Source organism: Talpa occidentalis, unplaced genomic scaffold, assembly GCF_014898055.3.
Source record: "Talpa occidentalis isolate TD23 unplaced genomic scaffold, MPIMG_talOcc4v2.1 talOcc4.4, whole genome shotgun sequence".
Classification (NCBI taxonomy): domain Eukaryota; kingdom Metazoa; phylum Chordata; class Mammalia; order Eulipotyphla; family Talpidae; genus Talpa; species Talpa occidentalis.
In genome coordinates, this window is record NW_023604295.1 from 45,254,830 (window position 1) to 45,270,769 (window position 15,940).

At 34.7% G+C, this 15,940-nt stretch overlaps 1 protein-coding gene across 2 annotated transcripts in view; it reads right to left on the reverse strand.

Moving 5' to 3' along the window:
- SLC15A2 (solute carrier family 15 member 2) overlaps nt 1-6,750 on the reverse strand; it is a 35,069-nt gene extending 28,319 nt beyond the window's left edge. For both annotated transcript variants that reach the window (XM_037524568.2, XM_037524567.2), the window contains exons 1-4: nt 6,567-6,750; nt 5,442-5,529; nt 4,705-4,846; nt 615-707 (exon numbers count right to left, since the gene is read on the reverse strand). In XM_037524568.2, coding sequence (XP_037380465.1) covers nt 615-707; nt 4,705-4,846; nt 5,442-5,529; nt 6,567-6,701 — 458 coding nt within the window. In that variant the 5' untranslated portion in view covers nt 6,702-6,750. The remainder of the gene's footprint in view (nt 1-614; nt 708-4,704; nt 4,847-5,441; nt 5,530-6,566) is intronic.
- Nucleotides 6,751-15,940: the final 9,190 nt, after the last annotated feature.

A 15,940-nucleotide genomic window follows, 5' to 3' on the forward strand; every position in this document is an offset into this window, starting at 1 on the left:
ACAGATCTGATAACACTGCAAAGACTTTGGAAATGGAATGGACATTGGAACTATTACCCACAGATCTGGTTGGAACTTGCAGCCTTAATCCAACTGGATAGATAAAGGTTTAACGCCTAAAACAACTATAAGAGAAAGGGATAGGTTATAGAACCTATATGGTGGTAAGTTCTCCATTCCGCCTGAAGTAGTAAAATATTCTAAATAGACTGAAATATTAAGTATGTTTACTGTAATCCCTAGCTTAATGATACCATACAAAGATATAGTATCAAAACAAGATAAACTAAAATGGAACACTAACATTTTTTTAAACTATTACACAAACACGCATAGCAATTTTATTAGTAGTGGTCAAAAAGAATCAGTTTAAGAATCAGTTTGAATCAGTTGAAGAATAAGTTCTTCAATGGGTAAAAATGCAATGAGCTCAGATAAAAGAGGAAAAAGTTAAACTGGTTCATAAATATTTTTTCTTAGCCAATTTGGTAGTAAAAGACTAAGTCGACAAATAAAGGGATATTTCCAGTAAAAAAAATAGAAAACTGTAATGAATGCATGAGGCCAGTCAAATATAAGAAAATTGATTCAGTTTATTCCATGATTTTACTCACGTGTGTAACATATATCCCCCCAGTATTGGTAAGGCACCCAACGATTTGATCACATGGCCAAGTACATACACCAGGGAAAGGTAGATGATTGTCCTGTTGAGAAAATTAAGTAAGTCAGTTTACAAAGAGAATTCAGAGACTTGAATAATACACCCAGAACATGGTTCATACTATTCCTAGTACCAGAATAAAAGGAATGGGAAGAGGAAGGGGTGGAGGTGGCAAAGAATCACCTGAGAAAGGCAAATAGAAATGATAGTGAATGAAGTAAAGCAACTTAAGGAGAGGAAATCTTTACCCTATAGGGTTAGAGGTAATGGGTACCCCCCTTAAAACAGACTGTACAATAATAAAGACCATTTATTTGGCAGGGACTTCCTGGTGTGCTATTGTCTGAGAAATCTGAATGGCAAACACAAAGTAGAAGAGTGAAGAATTCCAGTAAGAATAAGAACATATGTAAATGCAGTGAAATATGACACACAATAATATATAAATATAGTTGTTAATATTTTCCTTATAAGTGGAATATTAGTACTGGAAGGAAACTTGGAAATTATATGGTTTACATCTGTAGTTTTAATGTGTTATATGCTAACATGAAATATAAAGGATGGAAAGAAAATTGTAGAGAAAGACTAGAGATGCCAGAAATCTCAGGATGTGGATTTATCGTTCTCAGTGCCTAATATTCCTATGATGGCTCTCCAGGGAAAGGACCTGAGAGAATTTATTATAGCAAGTAGGGATAATTAATCTAAGGTTAATTAATATTAGGCAAGGGGGACCAGCTTTCTGAAAAGAACTTAATCTGTATTCTAGAGATAAGTTTTTGTTTTGAGATTAAAAAGAATAAATAGAAAGGAAAGAAAAGACATTGAGAAAAAGTTAATCTATCATAAACCCAAAAGAGATGATCTATGCTAGACTTTCAGAGGGAAAAACAAAAGAAGCGTGAGCTAAAGTGAGAGAGTCTGAGTAGGAACATCAGAGCCATATAGGATTTCTAACCGGAAGGTGGATTTGAGAGTAGTCCATAGACTCAGTTGTAAGAAATGAGTATGAGGGCAGTAGCTCTTCCAAAGGACGCCACCTGTTCCAGGACCTTTCCCTGGGTGTCCAAAATTTTATTCTGTCTGTAAAGAAACTCTGTTTTTGCTTATGCTAAAGGAAAAAGGAAAGAAGGGAGGGAGGGAAGGAGGGAGGAAGGAAGGAAGATGGAAAACAGTAAAACATTTTAAGTGTACATTTTCAGTGTCGAATGTACGGGCAATGAAGACCAACTAGAACAGTGGCAGTTAATGGCAGTAGGATTCAGTAGTGAGAATAATAAATGTGAGAGATCTTATAGAAAGCGAACTGGTAGAGTTGCTAACTGACTAGATGTGGAGATATAGGAGAAAGAACAGGTTTGAGGAAAGAAGATAAGGTGGAACATCCAGGAGATGAATGTTGATATGCAGTTACAATACATACTGGAGCTTGAGTGACATGTTAGAATTAGAAAGGCTGAGGAGCTCTCTGAATATAGCTATAATTGACACCACAGGGCTTGCTAAATGAAAATCTGGAGAATGAGAAGAAGGTGAAAGATATACCTTGGGGAAATGCCTACATTCAGGAAAGAGTGGAGTAAACTAAAGGCAAAAGACAAACCAAATAAGGAAGAATCAAAAAAGTAGGAGGAAGAGAACCAAAAAATACAGTGTTAGAGAAGCTCAGACATTTTCAATATAGGAACAATATGCAAACTAGAATATTAAAATAAGTTCAAAGTAAATAAGTGTGCAAAATTTAGAAACGATCACTGGAATTTGTTAACAAAGATCATTATCAGTGATCTTAGAGAAATTTCAATAAAACGAGAAGATAACTCATGCTACATTTTACTGCACATACCACAATCTGTACTGTATTAAATCTAGTTGTACATGAACAATGTGAAGAAAGTATTGTGTCTTCTCATCTTTTTCTCTCCCGAGATTTTTTGGTAAAAAAAGAAGATGCTTGGCAAACTTTTAGTAAACTAAACTCGGTCAGACTAAATTGAATTTAATTGACTTCTATTGCATTGTTTTATATTACTGTGCCCTAACAGGTGATAAAGAAAAGTGAGAAAGGAAAGCAGCAAATATAGAAGATTCTTTTTAAAAATTGGACATAGTGTAATAAGACAAAGAAGATAGGAAAAGGAGAGTTAACAACAGTTTTGTTCATTTACAGCTATCAGATTTATATGTTTCTAGATACAGTTTTATATCTGTTTCTAGATACAGTTAAAGACTGTGTCAGAGGGAGAATTTAAAGTCAAGAGAGGGGACTATTGAGGGTACAAAGATTCTGGGAGAGCAATCCGGATAATGGTGATTCACATGTAAAAATTCATCAAGCTGCATACTTGGATTTTTGTGCTTTATGTAAATTATATCTCAATAAAATAAATTTTAAACATTAAAAATACCTCAAAAATGATTGAAATTGAGAGTACAAGTTAAATTTTATTTGAAATAAGCAGGAAGCTATTGTTCACCAATCCCAGAATTATACTGCTTCAATTTTATAGGAAATTATTTAAAAATAAATAAATGTACTACGTCGTGTATGGGCTTTCATTCTACAACTGAACAAAGACATGACTTATACTTTTATTCTCCACACTGTGCCAACCCCCTATCTGCATGGACTTGCTGACTACTACCACATAAATAGCAAACACAGCTGCTCACTCAACAATCTCTCCCAAGTCAAGAAATTATGTTTAATTGTCTTGTGTTTACAGCTGTGTATTAAATGCTGTTAAACACTTTAAAACAATGAATATGTATAGGCCAAAGTAAGAGATAAGCCAGTATTTACTAGGTCCACATATACTGTGAAAATTTCCCAATGGTCAGAAAAGTTTAAGAAACATTATATATCATAATCTTCTCTTGAAGATTTTACAGTGCATTTTAGCTATGTTAAAGGCTATAAGAATGTATGTAGTTCATTTATAATAGCCAAGACCTGGAAACAACCTAAATGCCCATCAATTGACATAGATAAAGAAAATATGATATATATATATATATATACACACACACACATAACAGAATACTAATCAGTTATTTTTAAAAAAAGATAAAATTCTGCCATTTGAAACAACATGGATGGACCTAAAGGTTATTATGCTGAGTGAAATATACGGGGTGGAGCAAGGCAAACACATTTGATTTTACTCATATGTGGAATATAGAGGAAACAAACAGGTGAACTAAATAAACTAAAAATAAAACTTAAAAAGTCTTCTTAAAACTTTGCTCAGTCGAGCTTTGTTCAGCCTAGCATTTTCCAAACTTATTTGACCGTGAGAGCCTAAGTAGCACTTATTTATATCCTCTACAACTGATTTTCAACAGAACGGATTTTGAGAAATACTAATTTAGACCAATTCAGAAAAGAAAATTCTATAGAAAATAACTGGGTGATGGATTTCAAAGGTCCCTCTCCAGCCTATGAGGATAATGCCATCAACTATAGTTAAATTACAGTTGCCCTCTACAACATTTTCCCATAAATGTCTTTTGGTGGTATTTTTAGGCATTTGTAAGAAACTGAGCTGAATAGACCATTAGTTTAATTCATGAAAATAATTATCATATTCTTATGAAGGAAACTACAGAAAGAAATTAGAGAAGAAAAACAGAGATGGTTAAAGAGTTGAAAAGAGAAGACTCATAAGAACATAAAGAAGTTGGATATTTCAATCTGGAGAACAGATGGAAAATATATCAAATAACTATGTTAAGGTCTCTAAAATTATAAATTTTCTGATGAGTTGCATCTCTATTGTCTCTGATATGAGAATAAGAATTGGTCCTAAACTATAGAATGAAAGATAAAAATTAGGTTTAATTAAAAAAACTACTGACTGAAAAGGCTGCAAAAATGTTAGAAAAACTGATAATAAAGAAAAATAGCCCTTCTGTATTGTCAAGTCTTAGAGAGACTTAAAATTTGTCATGGATGGCACAAGAAGCAAGAGGCTAGAAGTGATACTGTGCAGTATTAATCTGTGAAGATTTGGGGGATGTGACTTCCATTTCCTTACTTGAATTTTCCCAACCATGAGTCAGCAATGGCTGCTCCCAGGATTGGAGTGAAATAACAGAGGCTGCTGAAGGCATGGTACACGGATGTGGAGGTGTCTTCATTCCAGTGCAGGAAATACAGGAAGTACAGAGTCAGCACAGCTGAGGTGAAAAAAAAAGGGAGACAAAACAAGATAGATGCATTAAAATGACTTATGGAATAGAAACACATTTAATCTCTGGTCTTTGAAGTGATCTTTACCTTCAACATTTCTATCAGTGTAGTGACAAAGAGATGGTGCTGGGCAGCAGAAACAGGACCCATAAAAGTAGGAAATGTTTAGTGTCTAAATAATATACTCCCCCCTTTGGTCTATGTGTACTCATGACATCATTTAGGCCAATCACAAAGAACACATGGTCCTTCCAAAATCTCCTCCTTTCTCATCCCAGTAATAATATAGCTCCTAGACATGAGGAGCAGGTATGAAGAATAGAATCAGATGATAAGAGCATTCCCACTTGCATTCTCATAGGCTCTGTTCTGTTTCTACTAGGTCTCTCTGTTCTTTAACTGCATGAGTTACTAGGTAAAATTCTATGAGGCATTTATTGAAATCTTGACCAAAGGAAAGAATAAATTTGATGAGGAAAAAGGAGTGTATAAGGGAAATAAGTACATGCCAGAAGATCAGATTTTTACAAACAGGGGCTAGGTATGAATAAAGAAGAGTAGGACACTGAGATACAAAATTACCTTTCATGCCATAATAGGAAAAACGCTCACAGAATTCATTCACCACAATGAAGGCAATGCTCAGTGGATAATTGGAGCCACAAATTTTCTATGAAACAAAATGGCAAATGTTTCAAGCTTGCGTTGTTTATTCTTCTTTAAACTAGTAGATTGTTTCACAACAACAACAAAATCATTTATTGAAAATCTATCTTAGGTAATATGAGTTGTTTGGGGAGAGATATAACTGAGCACATCTGCAGAGAAAATAATAAATCAATGTATTCATTGTGTCACCCATATGAGCAGATATAAACAACCCTCCTAAATGTGAATATATGTTACTACATTTTGATAGCTTGCTTGAAAGACAATGAATGTCTTCTTACCTTCCCAGCTTACAGAACTGTACAACATGGAGTTTAGTTAACACACTTTCACTAGCTCTATAACACACTCATGTCACATAGTAGTATACACACTGTGAATAAATTTTAATATCTTATCCTGGTCATGTCAATACACCTGTCCTTATGCTAACTATTACTTTTTGGTAAAAACTCAATAAGCAAAGACTATTACTACTACATCCTCTTCACTTCTGGGATTTTGATATAAGGATTGATTATGAAAATAAATTTGGAAGTGCTTTAACAGGTAGGTATATTAGATAAAACATTATTTGCTACTTCTTTGTTTCTCTGTTCTGTGTCCCTCTATAAACTAGAACACATAATAATAAACCGGATCTATTTTAAAACTTCTCTTGGTGTGTGCATAAGATTCTGCACACGGAGGAACTGAATTTTTATATTGGTAAAGAAAGAACAATCATACACAGTTCTCTAAGGAGTACTTGCCAAGTTTCCCTGGATATTGCTCTTTTTCACCCCAGAGAAACTCAGATTACACAATGAAATAGAGCAAAGTCCTGGATCCCTAATGAAGAACTCTACTTCTCCCTGCTACTTACTCTCCTAAGTAAAAGAAAATCTGTTTAGATTTTGTTTTCAGGTTAATTCTGACTCCAAGTGAGAATAGTTTTTAGACTCTAATACAGTTCAGACTGAAGCTCCAGAGGCAGAGTAGGTAACCAAAAGAGCAAATCTATTCCTGTGAGAGGCAGAATTGAATCTGGGAACTCACCGGAGGTGGCTTTGGAAGGCTGGGTGGTTGGGAAGATATCTCATCAGTGGAGACAGGTGAAAAAAGAGTTTCCTTGGACTCATTTTTCTGGAACTGATTCATGGCTGGCTCTTTACTCTCTCTTTCCTCAAGCATTTGGCTTTAGTAGGCAGTTGGGACAGCTGCCAGCCTAAAGTGAAAGGGGGTACTGGGAGGAGAAGAGGGGGTGGCTTCAGCAACTAGGTTTAACCCTATTGGTGTCAGCTTCAGTAGCTGCCTGTTCCAGAGTAAGGCAGAAAACTACAGGCAAAGAAAGGGTTGGGCTTCAGAAACTAATTTAAAAGAATTATTATGCATGAGGTAGACTGTGGGGGAAGGAGAAGAACGTATCACAGATGGGACAAGACAATGCTTGAGAGTTGCAAATAAGTATAAAATAGAGTATAATACCTTAAGTTCAATTAAAAAATTTATTTCAGATTGGTGGTTGCCAGAAGCAGGGGTAGAAGTGGGAAAAGGGGGTGAATGAAATCAGTGAAGAGGGTCAAAAGATACAAACTTCCAGTTAAAAAATAAATGTCACAGCATGATGGCTACAGTTGTAATGCACAGCATGATGGCTACAGTTAGCAGTACTGCATTGCATTTTTGAAAGTTGCTAAGAGAGCAGATTTTAAATGTTCTCATCATAAAGGAAAAATACTGCAACTAGTTATGGTGACAAATGCCAGCTAGATTTTCTCTGGTGATCATTTCATAATATAAACAAATATTGAATTATTGTGTTGAACACCTGAAAATTTATGTCAATAAAAATTGATTTCAGGGTAATAATAGCTGTTATTTATTGAATGCATATTATAGACAAGTTAATATATATGAATTACACCTATATTTATATCTATATATTCAATTCTTATTTCTGGCCCCTCTAATAAGAACTAATGTCCGAAGAGATTAAGTAAGGCGTCCAAAGTTAAGTGGTGAGTAAGTGACAGATGTGGAGTTTTCACTATTCCTTCACAGATGGGAGAGATTTGTATCAGTATTACCTCTAGTCATTTTCAGGTACAGAGGTTATGGAAATGTAAATAAAGGAGTGTAGGGGGATTGAAATGTACTGTCAAGGGAAAGTCATCACAAAGTTGAAGAATTTGAAGAGATAGAAAAGTTGTTTATTTTGGGTTTGGAACATGATAAAATTCATCTAGAAAAATCCTACAAGGAATTAAAGAGTTGAGGCTAAAGGAAATTAAAGAAATTGGTTGGGGATCATTTTTGTCCTATGCTAAATTCATTCCCTGTGCTTTTACTTTTTTCAGGCCATCATTTCATAAATTTAAAAAAATTAAGCAAAAATTATGACATTTCTAGGTTTATGACAAACAACATTTTCCTTGATTTTCAGTGGATGTATTTCCGATTAACTCTAGATTATATTTAGTCCTATCAAAGAGGAAAAAAACAGGCATGATGATGATAAATGCATTTTATATAGTGTCATTTTGTTGTCAATTAGGTAAAAGAAGAGCAAAGGAGTATGTTGCTTTTCCAGTCGTCAGTCAAAAAACAAAAAGAAAAAGAATGCTACAGAGATACAATAAAAATTAGAAATGAACTATCAAGGAGGTCTGGAAACAGGAGCACATTTTTTTGAGAAAAGCTATTACTCTATCCTTCAGAAAATTGTTGCATTACCTATTTGATAATTCATTAACAAATAAGGTCCTAATAAACTTTACTCTTTCATTCCTCCCTAAACTCTGCCTTAGACTTTGACCACATGGTTTCAGCTTCTTTACACTTATCACTCTCCCCCCACCCACCAATCTTTGCCCAAAGAAGAGCCCAGATTCATTTCTGATGTGACATTAATGATTAGGTTGTAGTTATTCTTTCAGAAAGTATTGACCTTTCTGACATAGTTTGATTAATGACTCTGGATGCAAAATAAATGAACAGTTGTTAAGTTACTAGCCCAGTTTACTAGTAGTGGCACAGACGCCACTACTGTGGGTCTCCCTGCTCTGGCTTTATACCTCTAGACTAGTATTTGATCATTTGTACTCATAGGTATCTAAAATGCCAGATTTTAGAGTATTGGCATTGATTGATACTCCTTTGTTTAGATGAAATTCTTCTTTTGATATAGCAATATAATGCTAGCATTCATGGAATCAAATCATATCAGAGATGGAATCTTAAAGATCTTACCCTTGAACTAACTTCCCTGGTAAGAAGCATTTAAGGTAATATACATACATGTAATATTAATGTATATGTGCATATATGTATATATGTAAGGTAATATATACCCATACACATATATATAAGCTTACAGATATTTCTCTAGAAAATTCTTATTCAACAAATCTAAGCAGAAATCTAAGAACATGTGTTTTTAACAAGCACCATGATGGTTTTTATGACAGATTTGGGGAATACTGGTTTGAAATTCATCACCCAGTCTAGCATGAAGAATATTCCAGAAGAACTCAAAAGGACAAAGTAAGAACTAAAACCTAGTCTCCCAAGGTCTATTCTGGAGTCCTTCCTATCATTTCAAGATGCCTCTTGTACCCTATTATTTTTGCTAACTTGAAATCAGATAGAAAGACAAAAGGGAAAAGATTAATGAGAAAGGAAATGATTAAAGAAAAGCAACTGCTGGATAGAAATGAGCACAGATTTTTCAGAGATAAAAAAGAGAATAAAAATGGAAGAATCTAAAATATCAGCAAGAAAGTAAAAAATAGTTAAGGACCAGTGAATATGACAGCAGAGTGATATTTTAGTCATATAGAAGAAGACTGAAACTCTAAAATGGTAGATACTGCTAATATAGTCATATAAAAGACATAAATGCGAACTTAAAGAGGACATGTGTTTAGCAGGCATAGGATATAAAATCAGCATACAAAAATGAGCTATATTTAAATGTCAGCAACAAATAAAAATGGAAATTAAAAAAGATAATAACTATAATAATAGCTTAAAAAATACCTAGCAATAAATCCAATGAAAGGTATTCAAGACTTTAATACTAAACACTATAAAACATTATTGAAAGAAATAAAGAACAATCTAAACAAATGGAGAGACATACTATATAGTCAAGATATGGTAGGTTGTTGTTGTAAAGATACCAATATTCCCCACGTCAACCTATAATTTCAACAGGTTGTGTGTGTGTAACAAATGACAAGTTCATTATTTTTTTGGTATCATTGAAGAAATATTTGCTTATAACACTGTATGTGATTCAGAGGTGACACTTGATTTTTAGACTTCATAAGAAATTTAAGCAGCAGCAAAAAGTAAAGAATAGTATGGTAATCCTGAAGAACAAAAAGACTTGAACTACCCAATATAAGATCTATTATAAAGCTATAAAGTAACAGAGTGGAATCAACACAAACTAGATAGGCAATCTATTAAGTAGAGAAGTTTAGATTTGTACATATACTAAGATCCACAATATAGTAACGCATCATTTATGACAAAGGTGACACTGTAGTACGTAGGGGATATGATGGGTGTTTTCAACAAATATACACCATCTGGTGATACAAATTAAAAATTATTTCAACCTTTATCTTACATCATACACTAAAACCAATTCTATATAGATTGAAGATCTACCTGTTCAGTTTTTCAAAAATAAATCTTATAACAGAAAACATAAAAGGACATTTTATGACTGTGGAGTAAGTCTAAATTTCTTAAATAAGACATAAAATATGGTAACTATAAAAGAAAAACAAGTGAAATGTCAGACAATTTAAAACTAAGATATTTTGTTTACCAAAAGACACCATTAAGAGTGAAAAAAGGGCCTCCCTGATGGCACAAGGGGTTAAAACGCAACCTATGAAGCTGTCCGCAGCCTCTGCAGCACAAGTTCGATCCCCGGCCAGCCAGGAAGCAACCCACATGGCATAGCAGACCTCTCCTGACTCACCCACTGCTCCCCTCAGCAGTGTATTTCAGTATATCTGCCTGTTCTGCTCCCCACTCTGTCTCTGTGAATCCTCTCACCCCCTGCACCTCTGGCCTGTACCCCAGCTCTTGTATGCATAAATAAATAAATCTTTAAAAAAAAAAAAAGAGTGAAAAGAGCTTTCAGGGTAAGAATACTACCAAAATTGCAAACTTGGGCTAGTATCTGAGAAGTCACTTCCATGGCAACGTTACTGGGCAGGAGTGTCACCTACTCCTGCAAATCGAGTGAGTCTACTTCAGAGGGGAAAGTGAGGTGACAGATCTCAAAATATTAGAAAGCTATGAAACTTTTTAGAATAACAATTTAAAATTTTTTATCATATTTGGGTCCTTAATTTTGATTACTTCATTAATAAGTTGAAAATTAAGTAATTACTATAGGAATGGTATGTGATTGATATAATTCCTGAATTCTGACATGTTTAAAAATACTCAATTACCAAACTGTGGGTGACATTAAGCAAATACATAATTCATAGGTCACATGCAGATGTACCTTTACTAACCATTAATTTTTACTCCTTTACAGCAACTTAACTTTCCTATTTGCATGCTTATATCATCAGTTCCATCAAACCATTCACAACAGGTCAAACTAAAAGGACATGTGCTTATGATTACTAACTTTACTGTAGTAATCATTTCACAATATATACTCACCATATAAATGACATGTAATCTATGAATAAACACACACATATATACACATATATACATGTAATATATGCATAAATACACACCTTAAGTCATACAATGTTATAACATTGTCAATTATATCCCAATACAGCCGATGGTTAAATATATGTACTTATAATCATGGCATGATCAGCACATGGTTCTGGTAGAAAACCTCCTATCTGAGAACTTGTCTCATCTACAAGCTCCCTACTAAAAATGCACCCAATAACAAGTAATGAAAATATTATTTATTCCTCTATAAGCTACTTATACTTACTCTTAAGGGGTATAAACAAACAATATACTAGGTATTCAATCCATAAAAAATGTCTTTAAGAACATATTTCATTTATAGGGGAAGAATTAGGGTGGTGAAGATGAGCTGTGTCAGGCGGTATAATTTGATTACATAATGTGTGCTCTAAGCTAGTATTATCAATTTATGTCACCGTGTACCCATTTCTGGTACAGTAAACACTAATAAAAGAAATCTCAGAATGATGACCTTCAGAAACAATCATTATAATTTGTATTCCTATATTAAAATGATAATTATGTTTTACTGGCTTTTTGAATATTTGAGCTTGCTCTAGTTAATAAATAACATAGTTGTGGTTCTCAGCTAAGTATTAATAAATTAAATAGAAATAAACATGAATACACAAATAGATTAGAGCTGACAGTAGACCAGAGAGAGAAAGCAAGAACAAAGTAGGAAACCAAACCTTACGGACTAAAAATATAATAATAACTGCAGAAATTCCTATGGTAAAAGAACTTGAAAAAAAAAGATATTCGTAACTGTCAAAACAAGGATACCACAATCAAGATTCCTTCAGTAGGTAAGTAGATAAATAATCTTTGGCACATATAAACAATGTAATATGATTCAGTACTATAAATAAATGAGTTCTGAAGTCATGAAAAAGACCTGGGGGAAACTTAAGTCGTGTATGGCTAAGTAAAAGAAGTCATGGTACCTTCCTCCCCCAAGCCAGAGCAGTACCATTCTGAGAGTTCTTCCCTAAGCCTTGGGTTCCTCCAGTGAGAAAAGAGAACCAGACAATCATCCTCCTATCGCCAGCATTCAGGGAAGTTTTGTGTGAGCCCCTTACTCTGACCTCATACCACAGGAATTGCAGTGAAACTGCAGGGCTCAATCACTAGAAATCTGAATGGGAAAGAGAAAGGGAGAAGGGCTTGCAAAAAGCAGCACATGGGATCTTGGCAGACCAAGTTTAAACCTACAGTACCCAAGCACCCAAGCAGTAATCCCAACCAGAGGTTTTGCTCATCTGCAGAACCAAGTCAGGGACACAATCTTACCAGGGAACTTGGAGGGGTTTAGATTTGTTGGATTTGGATCCTCAAACAAACTTTGCTGATCCCAAAGCTGTTTTGTCCAAGTGCAGGCACAACCCACTGTGAAGAGTGCCTTCCTGCACTCCCAAATAAGTGAGTTTGTTGGGAAACTGAGAAGAGCCTGGAGAGATACCACCACTTTCCACCAGGCACACTTATTATGGAGAGTGCTTTCCGGCCCCACCAGGCCTGAAGGGCTAGTGACTACACATGAAAACTATGCAGCCCAGTGGTTTTTCAGACAAAAGAAGGACAGGCAGAACTGGTATTTGCAAAGAAATGTAAGTATCCCTGTCCAGCCCTAGAGTTAAGACAATAAAGAGCTTTACTAATTTTAGAGCTTCCTTCTTAAAAATAAATAATTTTAAGAACAGCAAGAAAAAAGAGAGATGCTGTCTATAAGAGAACTCTCATAAGGTTATTTGCATATTTTTCAAAAGAAATTTTCAAGCCAGGAGAGAATGGGATGAGATATTAAAAATATTGAAAGAAAATAATTGTCAACCAAGAATCCTATACCTAGAGAAGCTGTCCTTCAAAACAAAGGAGGGGGGAGATTAACATTTTCCCAAACAAAATTTGAGGGGGTTCATTACCATCAAACATACATTACAAGTGATATTAAAGAGAATTGTTTGAAAAACAGAACTAGAAGAGTCACAGTTAAAATCATAAAAACATAAAAAATAGTAACTCTTACTGGTAATAATAAATATATAGTTATAGTTAGATTCTGCAATATGACAATACCAAGGCATAACTCATAAGTCTTGTTTAAAAGTTTTAAAAATGACTGTAGTAAAAATAACTAAAACTACAATAAATTGTTATTAGTTGCACAACATAAAACATGTAAATTGTCACAGCAATCACATAAAATGTGACGTGGAGGGGAAGTGAAACTATAAAGTTCATATATTCTATTGAAGTTAAGTTGTTAACAGTTTTAATTAGGGGGCTACAAAAGTATACAATTTTTTTTTAATTTAAGGTGTTTTATATAACTTTCATAGTAACCATAAAGGACAATCCCATGTAATCTCCCTTTCTCTCTCTCTCTCTTCTCTCTCTCTCTTCCACACACACACACACACACACACAAAAGAAATCAAAGCACATTAATACCAAAAGATACCAAAATACAAGAACAGCCTACACAAGAACAATGAATCTGTAGAACAATCAGAAAACAATGAAAAAATAGAAACATTAAGCATTTACCCTTTAATAAGTACTTTAAATGTAAATATTCAATTTTATGGTAAAAATAAATGGAATGACTGAATGAATTTACAAATTTCCATCAATATGTTGCCTACAAGATATTCACTTAAAGAAACACATAGATTGAAAGCAAAGGGATGGAAAACAACATTTCAAGCAAGTGGTAACTAAAACAAACAAAAAAACAATGATAATTATACTTTTATCAGATAAAAATAGACTATAAATTAAAAATAATTAAAAAAAGAAAAAAATCTTTTTCACACACACGTGTGTGTGTGTGTGTGTGTGTGTGTGTGTGTAATCTCACATAATGATAAAGGGATTAATACCTTAAGAAGATATAACAATTGTAAATGTTATGGGGTGAACAGTGGAGAACTAAAAAAAGAAATAAACAACAATAAATTAATAATTGGGGAATTTATTTTTTATTTTTTATATATATTTTATTTTATATATTTTTTATATCATTTTTCATTTTTGCACAATGTATGTTTTTTCATCTTGGTTATAGTCCCCATACAATTCCCAACCCCCTTATATTGACTGTAGTCCCTCCTACCCCCCCCCACCCCATAGTGTGTCTCTGGCTTATAGTTGCTTGTTGATTTTGATTTTTACTTTATTATAATTAGTCTTTCTCCTGCTCCCCTATTTAGGTTTTCAAATTCCTGCTATGAGTGAGACCACCTGGTATTAAAAAAACTAGCAACAACAAATGTTGGCAAGGATGTGGAGAAAAAGGAACTCTCCTGCACTGCTGGTGGGAGTGCAAACTGGTCCAACCACTATGGAAAGCTGTGTGGAGAATCCTCAACCTGCTAAAAATGGAGCTTCCATATGACCCAGCAATTCCACTCCTAGGTATTTATCCAAATTGGGGACTTTAAAACCCCACTTTCAATAATGGATAGGTCATCTGGACAAAGAATATGTAAGAAACAGCAGATTTGAATAACACTATAGACTAAATGGACCTAACAAATATAACCAAGACATTCTATCCTAAAACACCATACAAGTTCTTTCAAGAGCACACAAACCATTTTCTAGGATAGACCATATCTTAGGTCACAAAACAGTTCTTAGCAAATTAAGGAGTTAAACCATAACAAGTATCTTCCCTGACCATAATTGCATAAAACAAGCAATCAAAAACAAAACATACCAGAATTTATGGAATGCAGCAAAACCAGTTCGAAGAGGAAAGTTCATAGCAATAAACTCCTACATTAAAAAACAAGAAAGGGGCCTTCCTGGTGGTGCAAGGGGTTAGGACTCAGCACTATGAAGCTATAGGCAGCTACTGCAGCTTGAGTTCGATCCCTGGCCAGGGAGCTAACCCACATGGTGAAGAGGACCTCTCCTGTTTTGCCCACTGCTCCCCTCAGCAGTGTATTTCAGTTGATCTGCTTGTTCTGTTCCCCACTCTGTCTCTGGTGGATCCTCTCACCACTACCCTCCCACACACCTCTGGCCTACACCCCAGCTCTTCTATGCATAAATAAATAAATCTTTAAAAAAAAAAGAAACAAGAAAGATTCCAAATATACAACCTAATTCTATGACTTAAAGAACTAGAAAAAGAAAAGAGTCCAAAGCTAGCAGCAGAGGGCCTCGCTGGTGGCGCAGCGATTGAGCCCTGGGTTGCAAAGCTGCCTGCAGCCTCTGCAGCGCCGGTTCGATCCCCGACTGCCAGGTGAGGGTCCCACATGGCGCACAGACCTCTCCTGCCGCCCACTGCTCCCCTCGGCAGTGTACTTCGGTCCTTCTGCCTGTTCTGCTCCCTGCTCTGGCTCTGGTGAATTCTCTCACCCTCCCGTGCTTCTGAGTGTACCCAGTGCTTGTATAAATAAATAAATAAATAAATAAATAAATAAATAAATAAATAAATAAATAAATAAATAAATAACATTGAGAACAAAAAAGATTAACCAAACTAAGAGTTGGTTCTTCAAAGAGATAGATAAATGACAAACCTTTAGCTAGACTAACCAAGAAAACCAGAGTAAAATATTGCCTCATGCCTGTTAGTGTGACCATCACCAAGAAGACAAGAAATAACAAATACTTGCACAGCTATAGAGAAAAGGGAACCCTGTGCTTCGTCAGTGGGATTGTAAATT